Source organism: Thunnus thynnus, chromosome 21, assembly GCF_963924715.1.
Source record: "Thunnus thynnus chromosome 21, fThuThy2.1, whole genome shotgun sequence".
NCBI lineage: Eukaryota > Metazoa > Chordata > Actinopteri > Scombriformes > Scombridae > Thunnus > Thunnus thynnus.
This window is the reverse complement of record NC_089537.1, coordinates 12,841,549-12,861,121: the sequence shown is the minus strand read 5'-3', so window position 1 is coordinate 12,861,121 and position 19,573 is coordinate 12,841,549. Positions and strand designations below refer to the sequence as shown.

Sequence of the window (19,573 nt, the reverse complement as noted above, 5' to 3'; positions counted from 1 at the left end):
TGAAATCAATGGTTTCCAACCTTTTCGGCTTTTGACGTTTTACAAAAAGCAGTGTGCACCAAATAGTGATTTCTCCCTCTAAACTTCTCACATGGTTTCATTTCAATAAATGTTCAAATGATCCAATATTTCACCAAATGTCAAAGATTAGAGAAAAAATCCAAAAACTGAAAACGGATTTGTGTATCAGAACTTTGTTTTTTTTTTTCTTCTTTCCTCTCCCATTAATCATCTCACGACCCCTCAGATTTATCTGATGACCCTAACTGTATATCAAGTAGTTCAAAATAGCTCCACCTCCAGCAGCTACAACAGTAACATGCTGCTTACACACTGATGCTTCAGTATTAATAATCTAATTATGTCATATATAATAATATATCAGTCAGAGAGACCAAAGCACTACTTTTACTGCAATACTTTAAGTAGCCTACGGTTTGCTGCACTTATGTACTTTTACTTGAGGGGGAATCTTCATGCAGGACTTTTACTTGCAATGGAGTATTTTTACATTGCTGCATTGGTACTTTTACTTCAGTAATGGGGGTGGGGGTGTTACTCGAAAAATAAGCAAAATGGGTAAAATAGGTAAGGGAGCCTGTCACTTGAAAAATTGGTAAAATGAGTAAAGGGTCTGACTACTTTTTCCACCACTGCAACACTGATTATTGCCCTTTTACTCCATTTCCCGTCATGCTCCACTGTGGTGCAAGCGGTGTCCGTGGCAACAGCACAGGAAGTGGCGCGCAACTGTTGAAAAACTGTCACAGACACAACAAACTGAACGAGATATTTCTTGTTTAATTCAACTCTCTGTGAAGGTTCGTTAGCTTTATAGTGAAGGTGTCAGGCTCATAAATAAACTGGGGCGCCTTTCTTACAACTAACTGGGCCTTCACAACGGAAAACGTAAGTGCTTTTTCAAATTTTGGCTAACGTTATATCACATTTCAGCTAACTTACCGTTAAGAAAAGCTGCACAAGCCTGGCCCAATGAACACAAATATACATTATATATATATTTATATATATATATTATATATGTATGTATGATACTTGCTAAGTATAAACGTACAACACGTTACAAAACAACACTGAAGCCACAGGACTAATCTTTTTATACTTTCTGTAAACAGATGTCATTTGTGAGAATTGGGCGTCCTCAACAACACACCAAAGGAAAAAGGCCTGTGCGCTCCAAGAAGGCAGCTGCTCCCAAAAGAGAGTGGGTGGTGAGTACAGACAGCTGTCCCCCCCCGCTGAAAAAAAGCTAACTATGTAGTTTACACTGGTGGAGCTGGTCATGTACTTGTACTTTTTTGGGATACACTTTAAGCCAGTATGAAGTAGCCTACAGTTATGCTGCACAATTTGGAGGGTATTCTTCCTTTGTTTGCTGTGAGTGTTTATCCTTCATAAAGTAATCTGGAAGACATCCCTTTTTTGATAAAGAATATCAATACATTAAAAAAACAAAGAAACAGATGGGGTTTGGGACAAGACAGCACAATCTGTAAAAGAAAAGAGCACAGGTACAGTTTATAATGCATTGAAAAGGGCTCAGATAGACAAAAAGATTACTAGCTAAAAATCCAGGATTATAGCAATCCCATTTTCTTCTCTTTTTGAAGTCAAAGGGTAAAAGTCATGTTTTCCATGGAGTGAATTGAGCAGATTATGTTGATAAGAAGGGCAGTGGTGGGAGGGTTCCTCTGGAGCATTTTGTAATTGTTTTTTTACACACGGCCATAATAATCTTCAAAATCTATGTGTCACTTTGACTGAGACCTTTGGGAATATTTCCAAGGCACAACAAGGTGAAAGAGAAATCAGATTTCACGTCCAGAATCTCTGAAACTAAATGGCCCACTTCATTCCTTTCTTCTCAAGGCTTTAGGCTACATACATGAACAGGACCAAAAAATATGTGCATGGTCCACTGAAACTGATCCATACGCCCTGCAGCAGGGGTGCTGAGTTAATTTGGATTTTTGCTTGGGAGTAATGAAGAAACAGATCAGGTTTTTGGGGCAGAAATTGCTCCAAAACAAGGAGTAAGTGGAAGTAGACCGGGTTTCCCATGCTTGAAGCCACACTTCCTCTGATATTGATATATTAGCTTCCTTTTCTGAGCGCTGCTGCTGCCTTATTGGTTGAATTTTTATTAATTGAGGTGAAGCCCTTGTTGGTATAATTTGCATATGCTGCCTTTTAATATTTTTTTAAATTATAAGCATCAATGAATATCTGGGTTATTATTAATGGCTGAACAGAATCAGGGTTTCTTATTGATTAGCTATATCTACATTTTGAGAGTATCATTTTAGTGGAGAGTAGTTAGGCAGTAATTCCTATTCAGAACAGCCTTAAGAAGAGCTGCCTTTTATCTACAGGTGAAGTTTTCAATGCGAGTTAGTAGGAGCTGCTACTACTCTTCTTCCACCCGTGTACAAACTATATATTGATTTTTAAAACAATGAAACACTGAACAGTTACAGTAGTAGTAATGACAGCTGTGTGTTGTTGGTTTCAGAGCACCGTCAATGACCTGTCTGTGCACAAGCTGACGGCTGCAGAGCTGGTAAGATGTTTGACCATCTGCTTGTAGTGTGAATGGTGCTTTTTTGATGTTATATGTGTACATGTTTCATCTCATACTATTCATTATGAATGAGCACTCATTACAATATTATTTGGGATTTTTTTACCTTGTAGCAGGCATCTGTCATTATACAGACTATATTCTTTTAAATAAACTATCTCAACGTGTAGTTAGATTAATGGATAAATGTTTATAGATGAAAGTCTAATTTTTTCCTTTCACTTCAGAGTCATCGGCATGAGATTCACAAGTCCCACAACAAGGCGGCGGCTCAGTGGGAGCTTAGAGAGAGAGCCCTGAAATCCCGTCTCAGGCACGCTGGGAGTCCAGCACCTCTGGACCAGGCCAGCCTCAGCATCATCAGGGAGGTGTGTGTTTGTGTGATGATGATGATTTCACTGTTACTTTAACAGTTTTTTGTGCTCACTCGATGTTGCTGCCCTATACTGAGTTGATCACAGTGTCTTTGCTGCTGGTGATGGTACTGTTTTGTATCGCTGCAGGTTTTTTCTGACCAGCTGCTCCTGCAAGATGTGCTGGCCCGCTCTGATAGAGCCATGGCTGTGGTCAAAGACTTGTTTGGAGACGCTCCACGCAGACAGACTGGTAGCAATCTTATTTGCTTTGTTCTGTAGATACACAGATGCATTGTGAAGAGGATCAAAGATGTAAAAACTAACATGGAGTCCATTCTAGTCCTCTGCTTATAGTTTATTTCTATTAAAAACTGTCCCCCTTTTGAACAATATAGTTTGACTTTCCAACAAAATTAGATGTTAATGCAGATATTTCTCTTTATTCTTCCTGAGCTTTAATGTTCTCCTGCAGTTGTATACAGTATGTTTGTTTGTTTCCACAGGGCATCCCAGTGTGACCATGGCTCCAAACTGTGACTTTGACTCTGCACTGCCTGTTCTCCAGAGGCCAGATCCTCCAACTCAGCTGTCGCTCCTCAGTCAGTCTATGATGGACCAACAGGCAAGTGTGTTAAGATGATGTTATGTATACATTTGTACTGCATGTCTCTACCAACTTTGATCAATGTATTTGTTATTTTCCTTAATAGTAATGTGATGTATGTCTGAGTGTATTACTTCCATTTTTTTCTAGGACATTGCTTACATGTTTTCGTGTGTCATATGGCTCATTTCAGGCTCTCAATGAACTAGAAGCTTCAGAGGAAGACTACAGTGATGAAGATACTTGTCATGCTGGCAGTTCAGACTATAATGTCGTCCAAAGGTACTAATGCCTACAAGATAAACCGTGTCACCCTCCAGCACAATCTAAGATAAGATATGATAAGATAAGAGACTTGACTGGTGGCTCCTTGTAAGGAGGGAAAAATCTTAATAATTGATTGTTACTGAAGTGTCAAACCCTGCTGACGTTGTTCATGTTGCTTTTCTTTGCAGGACGAATTTACGGAAAATGAAGGCAAAGACTCAAAGTAGAACGGTGCAGCGGCAAAAAGTCCATCGGCCAATCTCTGACCAGAGACACAGAGATGATGTTCCTGTAACTCCCTGCACATCAGGCAGAGCACCAGACCAAACAGGTAGAACTGATGAGCTTATTTAAGTGTATAGAATTGATCAGAAAAGTTTCAAGATTGTTTCATGCAGCTATTAAAACAATCCACCAGTAATAATATACTTTTTATCATGTGTGACCTCGTTGCAGCTCTAAACGCCACAGTGGCTGTTCAGCGTGTTCGGTCCAGACAGAGTCAGTCAGAGGAAGCCAAGGAGGAACCATCAGTCATGGTTTCTCAAGTTCTGAACCCTGAGCTGCCTCTCAACAACTCAGGTAATATCAGGAAGGTCCCTTTAAAATACTCATGAAAGTCATATGAGACTAAATGAATCATCATCGTCAAATGTTTAGTATATGTTTTATTTTTTTCTGAATGTGTTTTTCAGGCAGGATCAGTAGTCGCACCACCAGGACTAGGAGGTGTGTTTCTAAGAGTTCAGAGCTAGATGCCTCCTCTGTTGCTTCCCTCAGCGGGGACCAGTCCAGTCTGGGCCTGCTGCAGACCATGTTGGGTCAGGTGGAGGCCGACTTGGATTCTTTGAGTCCTGAAACAGTAGCAGAGTCAGCACAGAGTCCAAAACAGCACAGAAAGCAAGGCCTCACTGGATTCTCTGTCGCTTTGGTCTCCACTTTAGGGCGCGTAGTGCACCTCATCAAACAGGTACTGAAACAGATCCAATGCAGTCTTTTTATTAAACACTCTTCAGGACATACTGGACACAAAGACAGACAAGGCTGGACAAAACCGGCTTTGCTCAGGCCTTGTGCTACTGTTTGCCTCTTGAAACTTAATCATGGGAGATTTTAAAGATTATAGTATGAAATCATTTGAGAGTAAAGCTGTTACTGCTTATCGCCTTGATGTCTGACATTATGCTCGTACATTCTTGATTTCATTACATATATTTAACTCATCTCATTCTCTCGTTGTTAGAGAGAAGAAGAAGTTCAGAATGAGACTCTGGAGAGAAGAAGACTGGAGGAGAAGCTGAGAGAGCAGCGGGGGCTGATTGATGCTCTTACTGCTGAGACCATGACTCTGAGGGAAGAGGCTGCCGCCATGCAGGTGAGGCGGAGGGTAACTTACAGTCTGACGCTAGTATATTGTCCAGATTCCTACTGTGTTGATGGATCATGTATCAAGGAAGAAGTTGTCAATGTTTATTTTTTATCTCTTGTGTACTCTTTAGGCAGAGTTGCAGCAGCGGACAGCAGAGCTGGAGCAGAAGTTGGACACAGTGGTGTTAGCAATGGGGGGACTTGGACAAATGGGGGGACACATTTATCCACCCCAAGAATCTGACATCAAAGCTGCAGGTTCATACAGTGTGTGTGTGTGTGTGTGTGTGTGTGTGTGTGTGTGTGTGTGTGTGTGTGTAAGTCTGTGCATGGATACTAGTGCGGTAAATGGTGAATAATTGGTTTTCACTTGTCTGTACAGTTTGTCAGTCTGCACCTGTTCCTGAGCGAACACAAGCTTCTGTTCCTCCTGCTGTTCTGCTCTCCCCACCTCAACAGAGAGACAACTGGCAACAAATTCCTGGTAACCTGATTCTTTTTAGTTATTATCTAATTTCAGCCATATGCTCATGTCATCCTCACTTAGTTCACTGAAAGAAGCATATTTTTGCCCTTCTTCCTCTTCCATAGTGACTCATCCTGTGCCACTGCATCAGGAGCTTCCTGCTGTAGATATCCTGCATTCCTGCAAGGACCTAAAGATCCACAGCTCGGCCTCCAGCCTCACCAGCCTGCCTCTCACCAGTCTGCCTTCCACTTCCTCACTATCACTGACCTCCGACCCTTTCAGCTCACAGCTCTCTCCAGAGGTCATGCTGGCTGAGATTGCTCAGCTGAGCAGACAGAACGAACTGATCAGAGCACAGCTCAGCCAGGCTAAGAGCGTCGGGTCAGGCACCGGAGGATCGCCTAACAGTAGTAGTGGGGAGCAGAGACAACGGTCGAGCTCCTGCAGCAGTTCAGGCAGAGTCACACCTCAAAGTGTTGGTGAGAGAAGGATTTCAGCGTCCAGGAGCACAGAGAGACGGAGCCTGCACATCCAGGCTGCTGAAGGAGAGCAACAGACTAATCAGGTGAGACTGAGCCTCTCCAGGTGGCAGCTCACATCAGAATCAGAGTCAGACTTAATTCACCAAGTTCATGTGTACAGGAAATTTGTTTTGGGGCAGGTTTCAGAACAGTAAGTGAAGAAACAAGATAGCAATAAAATAGGAAAATAAGATTTGATACTTTGAGGAGAAAGATAACAAAAGTGTAGTGAATACTTATAATCATTATACAATAATATACAAATACCCAAAAATATATATACAACTAACTACAGGGGAAGTAATCTATGTGATTGGCCATATGTTCAAAGAAAGCTTTGTAAATAAATTTTACCACAAAATATTCTTCTTTTTAATGTTGTGGCTTATGAAGATTACATGCTTCTCTTTCAAAGTCCATGTTAAGTGTTTTGAAAATGTCTAATTAAAGAAATCAAAAGAAAATGCTAGTTATAGTACACATGTAAGTAATCATCTCAATTTATCATCTAAAGGATAATAGAGAACAGAATTAATCTTAGTCTCCATTAATCTTTCCTCCATTGAAACTTTTTTTCTCAAAACTAAATAAGAGGAGATTTTTTTTTTGTTGCCCCACCAGATCTACAGAAATTGTCCTCATAGATAGACCTGTAGTCATTTTTGCTTTTAGCCTTTCTGTATAAGATGCTTTGAAACGCAACAAACACACAGAGAGGATTGAGAGAGAGAGGTCAGATCCAAACCTGGATGATCGTAATACTGTACTAAGGCTCCAGGAAGCCCCAGTAATCAGTTTTAAGTGATGATAATCCACATTCACACAGTATTTGTGTCTGTGTTAGGTGACGGCTTATGACACCCTCAGTGTGAGCAGCGTGACCAGTGTGAGCAGTGTGCAACAGCGCCTCCTCGAGCTGAACAGGCAAAGTGCAGCAGCCAGGGGTCGACTGCTGGAGCTTATTGAGCAGCAGAAGCAAAGTGTTTCAGCCAAAGTTTCCCCCTCTGTCTCCCCCGTCCCTCCCTCCTCCTTCAGCCCGCACACAGCAGGTACTTAGGATCAACCCGGCATGTTGCTGTCTGGCTGTTTGAGTACCGATGACTTATAAATCCTTGTATCATATCATTCTCAGCTGGAGGAGGAAGTCCAGAGGTGTCCGTGCTGATGCCTTCACAGCAGCCCCTGTTCAAGGCTGGTGGTGCCGAGAGACGGTGAGTAGCTCAGCTGGGTGAGAGAGACGTTTATAGTGAGGTGTTGGCGTGCATTTTTCACATTGAATTCACACATTCTTTTACATTTTTCATGTAGTTCCTCACGTTAACATCGCTCATAAACTGGATGTTTACAGTCAGGACATGGCTGACTGGTACATGTATTTGTGAATGTCACACACTGTCCGTTATATATGATTATTTCTGTGCTGCAGATCAGCTGGTTCTGAAGCGTCTTCTTCCCCAAGTTTTAGAGGAGAAGCCAGTGACGGCAACACACAGGTACAGATGCACAAAAAGAGTATAGATTACATGGATGTTCTTACTTTTCATCAAAATAGTATTATTTGGATCTAAAAAAAAAACATCCTTTCCTTTTCTACAACAGGTGGAGAAGCGGAGAGAGCGAGAAGGCTGGTTTGCCTTGTCCGCTCATGTACGATGACAAGAAGAAGAGTAACAGTTCAACCTGAAGCTGAGGAAATTTTATTAAAATCTGGTTTTTAGTATTTTATCCACATGTTTTTAAATGACTGAATTAAACGCGATGAATTTTAAAATTAAACCCTTTTTTTTGTCCAACACACACAGTTTTTGTTTTTATAAAGGAATCTAGAAATCTTTGACATTAGGAATGACACTGTAGAAACTTGTTTGTTTACATTTCTTTATATATATATATAGAGCACTAGAGTAACTTTATTATTAAATCATGGTTGGAATGTGCAAAATGTGTAAACATGCAGCTTTAGAAGGATTAAGGTGCCCATGTTGGTGAAGATTTTACACATCAAAATCTGTTTGTAGTTCTTCAGGAGAACAGAAGTGCATATTGAAGAAACAAAAGAAAAATCAGAGGCCTTATTTTGCAATTATCATTTCCATATCTCATAGTTATGACTGACTATCTCATAATTAGGAGAAAACTATCACGTATTAATGGACCATTTTCCACTACTCATACTGTTATCACATTTAGTTGCATTGTGGGTAATGTAGGCACCAAGTTTTGACAAGGAAGAAGAATTTGTAGAATAAAAAATATAAAATCTGGTTCTGCTTCATTGATGATCCTGTTATAGGAATGTAATGTTAAATTGATGGATAACTCTTAAAGTGTACAAATCTCAATTATTACAAACTCATTTGTTTACCATGTACATTAACTAATACTAGTATTTATTCATTAGATTAATTTTCACCATGATCACTCCCTCAATAGTGTTTCTTCTTTGTGAGCACTTTATTTCTGGACTATATTTAACATGTTGCAACTAAACAGTGGTAAAAAACAACAACATATGTACCTGATTGATATGTGCAGATATAATATTCACAGTGCCTGTTTTTATTCAACCTAATAGAGATTTAATGATTCTTAATTCCCTGCTCAACAGCCTTTGTGTGTATAATGTACATGTGTGAAGTTGCCACTTAAAAACACGCAGCTCATTTGTGTGTTTGTGTGTGCGTGTGGATGTACATGCTGGAGGTGTAGTCTCCCGCCTCCAGAAACCAGCGAGCTGCCTGCAGTGGCCCCTCAATCTTTCAACTTCAGATGCATCAAATCAATCAAATCCCGCATCAAGGTCCAAAACAGAGCGTGGTCAGACTGTCTGTCCGTCTGGCGTTTTGTTTGTGAGGCTGTGGTTCGGTTTAGTTACGGTCTGTTTCCGTGTCTTGGAAGCATGTTTGATATCATTTAGTTTCAGTGTGTTTGTGTTTAATTTGTGTTTCTCAAAGGGAGAAATAAGTTGCGTGCCTGCAAGCCATGAAGAAAAAGAGCCAATGAGAGATGAGGAGGCGTAAAAAGAGTTGCTGCAAGCCAGCGAGTCTGCTCCAATGTGGCTTCAACTAAAGTATGGCCTCCACGGGCTATTTATGGCACAAACAATTCAATAGAATACACACAAACATTTGTTTTTCTTCTTTTCTCTGACTCATGTCTGAAGTCTTTCCCTATTTATTTTACTTTGATGCTCTTTTTTATTTGTTTTATAAAAACGTCATGCGGTTTAGTTTATTCACTGGCCTAAGCAGATATGATTTGACAATATAACAACTGCAACAATCAGTAATAGGAGCTTGAATTATTTGTCTTTTTATCAGTGTTAGTTATAATCTGACTCATCTTTCTTGTCTTGCTTCGTACACACAGATCCTTACTTATGCTTTACTTATGCTCCAAGTACATTTTCCCATTCATAAAATTGCGGGCAATGATTTTAATCAAACTTGCTGCCACAGCTGCCTCTAAATTGTTAACCTGATGGGAATTCTTACTGGTCAACTGGAGTTCTGTATGAACATGATGAATGTGCTTATTTGATTTATTTTTCCATATAAGTTTATTCTTTAGTCAAGTCAAGTCAAGGATAAAGAAAAAAAAAACTAAACTTAATGGGGAAAAAATGAAAAAAAAACCTCAAGGAGGACATGCACTAGATGTTCTGTGTACTGAATTTCTAAGGTGATTAACTGCTGTCACACAGTTCACAATCAGCCACCAGTAAGAGTTATCACGTCTAATTTTCACTTTGCTGGAGCCTCACGACAGGCCTGCAGGACTTTTAATGTCAAACAGCAACCAGTGTGGACCGTGGGCACCTGGGGGAGGATGCTCTGTAACCATGACGACTAATTTATGGTGATGGCAGGAGATAATGGGACCGTCATCACATTTAGTATAATTTATATTTAGTATTTATATGTTTTCTTCTCATCTGTGGCTCTGATGTATTTATCTTTCATATCTTTTCATGATGTTCACACTGGATTGTGTTTGTTTGTGTGTGAGTGAAGCTGAAGTGAGAAAATGGAGCATTGCAGTGTGAAGTCAGCAGATGGCAACCTGGAGACATTATTTAAATTGAAGGAATGAGCTGGATGTCTCTGGTGCCTCTCAGACTGCATCGGGTAAACGTCAACTACAGAAAACTGCTTTGAATATTTTCGAACAAGTGGTGTCCTCATTTTTCTTTTTTAATACAGTTGAAAAAAGTGATTAAAAAAAGCATTTCTGGCACACTAATGTTGTCTTTCTACCCAGACTGAACTTGTGACCAACAGCTTCGTGATGTCTGTCATGGATGCAGCTGTGATACCAAACACTGTGGTGAAAGAAGTGTGACTACAGGTGATGATCCAGCAGAGAGCGACCAGCAACGTGTCCAGCTTCCGTTTGAACGCAGGTACAGTACATGATGGCTAAAATTCAGGATTTTAAGGATATGGCTGGTGATTTTCTATATTTTTTTCTTATTGTCAACAAATCTCATGTGCAGAGTCAAACCAACGATCAATTCATCTACTTACAAGTATCGTGTGTGTATCCAGTCCTGATATATCTTATTCCTCTGTGCTGTAGACCTCAATTGTTGTCCAAAAACTGTTAAAAACACGTTAATGAGTCACACCGTTGCACTGCGTGACAAGTTCCTTCACCACAAATATTACAGTCACATTAGTTTGTTTAGAAGCAGCTTCAAAGACTAATAACAGCGATCACGTTTTCAGTCTCCGGAGAGTAGTTCTGTGTAAGGCAGACAACACTGAGCATGTGTGGGGACGCTGATCTGTTTACTGAGCTTCACTTGCTTGTTGTGCTACATATCACAACTTCTTGATTCTGAACTGAAGTTTTTTAACATATTTACAATGTCAAAAAGTTAGTATTATTGATTTAGAAACCCACTTTGTAATGTCATAGTAAATACAGTATCAGTCCTTCATCTAGGTTTGGTTGTATGTAGTAATATGAATACAGCTATTAAACAGATGATACAGTATTTATTCTAAAATAAAATGACTTTTTTTGTGTACAATGTTCTTACAAAAGTGATATGTAACTGAAATTGAGACAGATGGGGATCATCATGCTATCAAAGAAGTTCGTACACCTGAAACCCTTTTCACAGCAGACATTTTAACATGTCACAATAAGAAAAACACAGGTGTGAGTAATAAAATGAATGATGACTAAATTCCATTTATCTGCTTTAGTTTCAGGGACCTGGTATCGGACATGCTGGCTCACTGTCACACTGTCATGGCCGTTACTGTTATTAGTAACACCTGTGCATTTTCCTACCATGACAAGTCAAAATAGGCCCCATCTGCTGTCATAAACGCCCGCTGTATGTACTGGTTCACTGGTATGGCGGGAACGAGGCTGAGCCATGATTAATGTTATTAGCTGCACCTGAGCTTTTCCTGACATGACAAGTAAAGATGCTGTCTGCTGTTTGAAGTTGATTTGATATGAACATCTTTCCAGCAGGAAAGTAGATTGTCAGACAGACATAAATCTGTTTAAACAGTCACATTTTAGGACCTCGCCTCCCTTTTAGGGACAAAATGCAAATCTCTATAACGTAAATCATTCAATTCTAGGGTGAAGTGTTGGTTAAAGGTATAGTTAGGGTTAGACAGTAGAGGTTATGTTTAGAGTGAAGTTAAGTCTCCAGGAAATGAATGTAAGTCAATGTTATGTCCTTATTTTCTTAATTAAATAACATTATTATTTTATTATTAGTAGTAGCAGAGTAACTATTCTGATTTATTTAACAATGATCTATTAAAATGATATTTTAATGTGTTTTATTTTGTATGTATACTGCATATACTTTAAAATATCATATTTCAATCAATATTGTATTTTTGATACTACTGAGAGCACTTCTGTTATCATCTTTGCAGTTTTTTTTACTATATATATTTTTATTCCCTAATCTAATTTAACGTAATGTAATTTAATTTGATCTAATCTGGATTTGTTTGTTTTGCATCAACTGTACTAACATACCAGGCCTTCTCTGACTTCACTGACTGCTCTTCTGTGCGGCTCCTTGTCGCCTCAATCAAAAAGTCATAAATAAGTGGTCGTAAGCTGACTTATTCCCACTTCAGGTAGTGTTTGCTGTGGGCTTTAAGGTTTCAGGGGTGACGCTGGAGTAGGAAGGAGAGCTCTTGAGTTTTCCAGTCAGCCAGGAGTGCTGTGTGGGCGACGTCAATGGCCAGCAGGGAAATCAAAAGGAGTAAATATTGCAGATAATAACAGGATGGAGGCATAAAGGGGCCAGGGGCTGCAGCCGTAAACGTGGGGTCAAGGGTCACCGTGGAGACGCAGGGGGAGGCAGGCGGGGCTTATTGTGCCCGGCCCGGCTGAGTGAAGGACGGGGTGAATGGGGATTAACCCCACCCCAGTGCCTCTCAATGCACCCCCCTACCCTCCTCCCTCCACCACAGGACCCAGGGAAGGTTCCCATGTGACCGCCCCCCAACTCCACCACCTTTATCTGGGCCTCTCAGCAGCCGCAACACACACCTCCTTTACTCCTCTTACACACACGTATTCACACACGCATCGTGCAACATAAAGTGGAGGAAAAGAGCTCGACTGATATTAATCAGACGTTTTTCAGTGTTTGTGGGAGGAAAAAATAATGTGCAGGCATTGAGACTGGAGCACTAAGTCACACACACACATACAATGACGTGGGGGCACGGAGGAGGGGGGGTGTAGTTTTCTTTACTCATTTAAATCTGCCCCCACTTCACCTCTGTGAAGGAGGTTGAAGTCACTCAGAAAAACACACACTAAAGCTTGTGCACACACTCACATACTGGTTGATACTGTTGCCTGTGATGGTGTCCAAACCTGGAGGTTCACTGTCAGATGTTAGTAAAGCGATGTGAGCAAGAACTGAGGTATTTTAATGAAGTGATAATTGTATTTTTTGATGTTTACTTTTCTTTATTTTGGCTTTTAATCCATCTTTTCCCAAACTACAGTGGAGTTAATTTATTGGGTGTTTTTTTCGAAGGTGTCAGTAGAAATTCTTATGAAGTGTTTCTTGAGAAGGTCAATGTTCTTTTGCCAGAATTAACATGTCATATCTAGATTTATAAAAGCAGTGGTGGAGGAAGTGTTCAGAATTCAGATCATTTACTCAACCAAAAGCAACAAAACCAAATTCTAAAACTTTAATACTCAATTACAAGTAAAAGTCCTGCATTCAAAGTTTTACTTAAGAAAAGTACAGTACTATTATCATCAAAAGTTAAAGCACTCATTATGCAGAATGGCCCCTGTCATTCAGTGTTATGTTATCATATTATTGGATCATTAGTTGTTGATACATGTAACACTTAAACGGTTCTTTAATGTCATTCAGGTGGAGCTAATTTTAGCCATTTCATGTACCATTGAGTAGTTTAATCTTCAAAAATGCATGATATTTTGCGTATAAAAATATAATATTCCCTTTTGGAAATGTTGTGGAGTAGGAGTATGAGATGAGATCAAATTGAAATACTCACATAAAGGACCTCAAAATTGTAGTTAATCTACTAAACTAAGCTACCACAGTAGTATTTAAGTTCCTAGATGTCATGAAATCTTTCCCTTTAATGTTACAGTGTGGTACTTGCACCACTAGAGGGTGATGTTAATGTGCTGCAGCAGCCTAATTTGGGGTCTTGAGGAGTTTATGTAAAACTATTTTGCCAACTTTCAGATCAGGTATGACAAACAAAGGCAGCATTAAAATAAATACAAATGATTGCAGCTTTTGTGGCATCTTTAAAGTTTAGTTACGGCATGAGCCACTGACACATTATTAAACAAACTTTACAGCCTGTCGGCGAGTTTGTTTTGATGCATTACTAAGTATTTGTTGTCATGTGCAGAAGCCATTTTGTGAACTGATCCTGCTGCTTTCTCACCAAAAAAGCACCTTTTTTAAAATGACTCAACATTTAGAATCAGCATGGCGTGACATGTGCGTGAGGAGGAGACTTTGTGTGTGTGTGTGTGTGTTTGCGTGTGTGTGTGTGTGTGTGTATGCATGTGAGGGGGTGCCCATGTGTGTAGGAGTGTACTCCACAGCTGTGCGAGGTTCTGATCTGAAGCAGGCTATTGCTTGCTGTGAAAATATTATTGCAAGTGTTTATTATTGCTTCAGTGTGAAACAGTGGGAGTGTTGTGTGTGTGTGCCGCATGGGCTGGTGGAGTACAGAGTGTTTGTGTGTGCATGTGCGAGTGTGTGTGTGTATGTGTGTGTGTTTGTGGAGGGATAGTGGTAGTGGTGGTGCTGGTGGGAAGAGGGGAGGAAGGGGTCTCTCCCCTCTCCTTTTGCCCTTCTCCTCCTCTCTGTTTCCCACCGGCCAGCCCCCGGCCCGTGGCCCATTGCACCCTGGGTAATGGGGAGGCCTATTGGAGTTGATTAGTTCCGGCTGGATCCCAGATAGAGTTCTGACAGGCAGGAGAAACGAGCTCTCAGCGTGACCCCCCGCTTCCCCCACACACCCCTGTCTCAGGCACAATGGGCAAAGCAAGGGAAGGGCTTTTTAAACAACTGCAGCTTCGCTCTACTCTACTCCGCTTCTCCCCCCCCCTGGTCAAAAACTGGGCCATTATTACTGCAAAACCACATTACGCTGCCGCTGCACAGATTCAACCCAACTAGTGTCCATCCACACATAGTTATTAAAACCCCGAGAATGTCAGCATTTTGTCAGCTTTCTCCCAAACAAATAAGACCAATCTATCAACAAAACACTATTTCACATGTTTTATGAATGCTGTGGATGAATGTTATGGATGCAGCGTTGCACAGTGTGTTGCCTAAAGAAGCGGCTGCATACATCAGGATCAGCCACAGCTCTTTGTATTTTCTCTGACACGCCATCACGTCCATCGTGTTGGACACCTGTGGCATAAACTGGCGTCCATTAGACACATTCCACAGCAGAGCAGCATCATTCACGCACTTTTCCCTCCGCGGCTCCATCCTCTTTATTTCCCACTCTACCCCCCCTAGATCCTCTCTTTCTTCTTCTCTCCTTTTCTCTCTCTCTCTCCCTCTTTCTCCACACATAATTGATTAAGGGCCGTTTTCATAAATCAATTTGGGACGCACATCAGTCAGCCCTGAATGGAGGAACCCCCCTCTGAGCGGCGGTATTAATCTACCTCAGCATGCCCTGCCACTCTCACTTACACACACACACACACACACACACATGCATGCATACTCCCTCATACTCAGATCTGTATAGTTTGTTTTCTTTAGCTGTTGCAGGTCGCCTAAAATATGCAAATGTTTTCAGCAGTTTTGCAGACAGACACTTCGACCTGGAACAGGCAATCTGACAGACACTTTCCACTGAGTCTGAATGCTCGCTGTTATGAAGAAATTGGCAGAGAAATGTGGGTGTTTGGGGAGTTTGGAGGGGTTGATGGATTACAGAGGGAACGACAAAAGCAGAGGCAAGTAAAATAAAAAGTTCTTTTTTTGTTGTTGTTTTTTATGGAAGTGAAAGAAGTCCAATTCTTTCCATATGTCAGCGCTGTACATCCCTAAACAAACAAATATGTTGTTTGTACACTCAACAGTCTGTCTCCAAGACAAACGTGCTTATAGGGCTGTTTATAATTACACTGATTTAATTGTCATTATTAGAAAGTGACTTCATCGCTCTTTTCTTTTTCTCTCTCTCTCTTTGCGTCTCTTTCCCCAGTTTGAAAGCTGTTGTTTTGGATGTTTTGATATGAATGTAACCATGACACCACCCTTTCTTATTAGAAAAACTGTGCCAAGTTGCAATGGATTCTGGGAACATGAGCCTGCAACAGCTGCAATTGATATGCCTCTCTTTCCCCTCTTCCCTCAGTCTGGATTTTCTTACTCTCTGCCCCTTTTCGCTCTTAACTTTTTTTCCTTCACCTTGATCTTTTGTTCTTTTTTTAAAAAAATACTTCCTTTGTACCCCGTTGCTCCACTTATACTTGTTCCTCGTTCTTTTACCTTCCCTCCACCCCCCCCCTCTCACCCTGCTGCCCTTCTCCGTGCTCCAGGGTGTTGGCTTTAGTGGTAGTGAAAGCTGCTTTGCCTTTAAAAACAGTTTGTCTTAATGAGAAGGGGGGGCAGGCAAGGGAGAGGGGGCGGAGGGTCACAGCTGAACCCAATTGTGTCCCTTTCCTGTCTGAGGTGCTGCTGGCCGGGGTCAAGCTCAGGGTCACTCTGGGCCGTCACTCCGGCTGGGTCCTGGTGCCGGTTCTGAATTGCCGCCAGCATGTGTGTACAAGACAGTATGTGTATGTGTGTTTTTTGTGAGAGTTAAGAAAAGAGGGGCAGGAGGCACATCTGTTTCTGATCCCCTAGAAAGACGAGAGGGCGAGTGAGCGGTCACACGCACACAGTATGTGTCGGGTACGATGTGGTACGATGTGGCGTGTTTTTACCGCCACCTCCTCCTCCACTTCCTTCTCCTCCTGCTTCCTTCACATTTACATTTTCAGGATGTATGCAAGTCCTGGAAAAGTTAAAATATATGACATAATGTTATCTAAATGGCCACAGATGGTCTTTAATGGCATGAAATAAAGCATTTAATGTCTTAAATACTGTTTCAAAAGTCTAGTTGAGGGAACAGTTAAGCATTTTGAGAAATACGCTCATTCGCTTTCTTGCCAAGTGTTTGATTAGAAGATCAGTGCCACTCTGTATGTTTGTCTGTACGATAAATATGAAGCTTCAGTCAGCAGCCGCTTGGCTTAGCTTAGCATAACGACTGGTCTGAAGGTAACAAAATTTGCCTACCAGCACCTCTAAAGCTCAATAATAAACACTTTATATCTTGTTTCTTTAATCTGTACAAAACCCAGAGTGTAAAGACGACAGGGTTGTGGTTTTACAGGGGTTTATGTTCTGGACTATTTCTTGGCTGGACACAGCCACTTCCAGGAGTTTCCGTTGGTTGTCTGGCAACCTCAGAGTGACAAGACTTTTTACACTTTCGTTTTTGTACTGATTAAACAAATGAGATATGTTTTTATATGTTGTTAACTAGTGAGCTTTGGAGGTGCTGGTAGGTGGATTTTGTTACCTTTGGACTGAGCCAGGCTAGCTCTTTACCCTTGTTTCCAGTCTTTGTGCTACACTAAGCTAACAGTCTCCTGGCTGAAGCTTCCTGTTTAACAGACAGATATGAGTGATATCAATCTTCTCGTCAAACTCTTTGCAATCAAGCAAATAAACACCCCCCCCCCCCCCCCCCCCCCCCAAAAAAGTCAAACTATTGCTTTAAAATGTGCTTTTTTTTTTCTTTTCTTTTTTTTTTTGTTGCTCTGGTGACAAAGCAACCCCTTAGCACACTAAGTGGTTGTAAGATTGTTAAAATGATCTTATTACACATAGTCTGACAGTATCTGTTTATTCTATATCATCCAGCTTTTACTCAAAGTTGAATAATGTTTATATTTTGGTAAATATTCAAATCCAAGGCTCCATGTTTTTAATGGCTGCACCATTCCATCAAATGTAAATATGCTAATGTATTGTGCATTACTTAATATAATTTCTCCAAAATGTGTCCAAAATATTCCCTCAAAATACATATTTGGTAGCCTTGGAAACTTTGGGAACTCAGCTAAAACTTTTAATAAAGTTATGGGGGTTTGAACAATGTTTGTCTGCACAGAACGAGTCTATTCATCTCTTTTTCTGACTATTTTCTGTCAACAGCTGCTTCCTAGTTTTTGTTTTTATGGGAGAAATCTGTGAGAGATGATTAATGATCTTTTATTTAAGTTGATGAAACTTGCAGGTGCCCTGAATTTTCCTCCTTGTTCAGTTTCTGTCTCCCTTTTCTCTCCCTCCTCCCATGACAGCCGCTCACCTCATGTTTCTTCTTGTTTCTACCTCACCTTTCAATAAATTAGTGTCTTTTGTTTTATTTTCTTTTGATTTTTGCCTGTAAAATCTTTATTTAATCCACAACCTCACGAAAATACTCTTCTCCTCTCCTCACTCTTCTCAGCCTTCACTAAATCCCCTCACTTCTCCTCCTCCTCCTCCTCCTCTTCCTCCTCTCCTGTGTCTCAGTCTGCATGGAGAAGGTAAGGTTGAGATGAAACACCACGTCAGTCTTTGAACAGAGCCTGTAAAGCAGGCGCATATTAACGAGCATGACTAACAAGCTGCAGGACCAGCAGAGCTGGATCACACTGTGCACTACACACACACACACACACTCCAACATCAAGTCTCCTGCATGACATAGTTCTCTTTCTTTCCCTTTATGTCTGTCTTTTTGGTGTCTCAGTTGCAGCTTTCTCGATTTTCCATACACACACGTCTAATGCATGATGTTCACCAGAGTTGTTAATTCTTCTCAGGCGAGTCAAATTCTAAAGTTGGTCAAAACAAGTCTCAAGTCCTTTGGAGAAAGTCCACTTCAAGCAACTTGATTTGTGACTTAAAGGAATAGTTTGACATTTTCGGTAAAATGTTTGATACCACTCTGATGTCTGTACGGTAATTATGAAGCTACAGCCAGCAGCTGATTAGTTTAGTTTAGATTAGAATAAAGAGTGTAAACGGGGTTAACCAAGTGGCAATTATAACAGTTTGAATGATGGCTGCTACATGCTGGCTCCAAAAAAACCCTGGCTCTAATTGACTCCCATTCAAAAGGCATCAACTTCTCCTTAGAAATACTAAGTCAATCAATTTTTTCAACAAGTGATTATGGTCTCAATTGCTAAATTCAGGCCCTCTAGTAAGTGTGCTGGTGGGCATCTTGGAAATTATTGCTCCATTGAAGACTTATAGCAGCTTTGATGTCTGCCATGTGGGCATTGATTGACAGCTGTGATTGACAGTTGGCTCACCTGCTGCTCTCCCTGGCTCCGAGACTCACACTGAGTCAGACTATTGTTGAAATGTTTCAGTAGGCTAAGTTTAATGTTACTTTAGCTCAATACCTGCCATGTTAGCACAATTTAGCTAAAATAATTAACGTTAGCTCAAGCGTGCAGCGCTTGGTGTTCCAAGTAAGCTAGCATTAGCTCAGTCCAAGGTAGCAGGGCGTATTTCCAGAGCGTGAAAGGCAACACCCTGCACTCCTTTTTTTGAAGGGCTTGGCTCCAAACAGAAAAAATTGGCACCGACTGTAAGCAGCGGCTCTAGGGCTTAAAACTGCCTTCAACGCAAAACAGTGGTTGACATCACACCTCGCTTCATCCTTCTTTATATTCAGTCTGTGGGAGAAACAGTTAGCTTGGCTCTGTCCAAAGGTAGCTACCAACACATTAAAGCTAATATATAATATGTAATATGTTTTGTTTAATCTGTGCAAAAAACTAAGTGTAAAAGTGACAAGTTAGAGT

At 40.8% G+C, this 19,573-nt stretch overlaps 1 protein-coding gene across 1 annotated transcript; it reads left to right on the top strand.

Annotated features, from left to right (window-relative positions):
* Positions 1–711: 711 nt before the first annotated feature.
* Positions 712–7,978, top strand: spice1 (spindle and centriole associated protein 1). The gene is made up of 18 exons (XM_067578238.1): positions 712–909; positions 1,137–1,232; positions 2,534–2,581; positions 2,830–2,970; positions 3,106–3,208; positions 3,462–3,580; positions 3,756–3,844; positions 4,018–4,160; positions 4,286–4,411; positions 4,525–4,799; positions 5,073–5,204; positions 5,329–5,455; positions 5,580–5,681; positions 5,789–6,231; positions 7,032–7,236; positions 7,320–7,398; positions 7,614–7,680; positions 7,787–7,978. Exons 2-18 carry the CDS (start codon positions 1,137–1,139, stop codon positions 7,841–7,843), a joined length of 2,352 nt encoding a protein of 783 aa, XP_067434339.1. The 5' UTR covers positions 712–909; the 3' UTR covers positions 7,844–7,978.
* Positions 7,979–19,573: the final 11,595 nt, after the last annotated feature.

What these genes read in the sequence shown, in the direction of transcription:
- spice1 (XM_067578238.1), top strand. Translation starts at nt 1,137, where the DNA reads ATGTCATTTGTGAGAATTGGGCGTCCTCAACAACACACCAAAGGAAAA. An exon ending in GCTGCCTCTCAACAACTCAG is followed by an intron (nt 4,412 to 4,524) that starts GTAATATCAGGA and finishes TGTGTTTTTCAG; the next exon opens with GCAGGATCAGTAGTCGCACC. An exon ending in ATCTGACATCAAAGCTGCAG is followed by an intron (nt 5,456 to 5,579) that starts GTTCATACAGTG and finishes TTGTCTGTACAG; the next exon opens with TTTGTCAGTCTGCACCTGTT.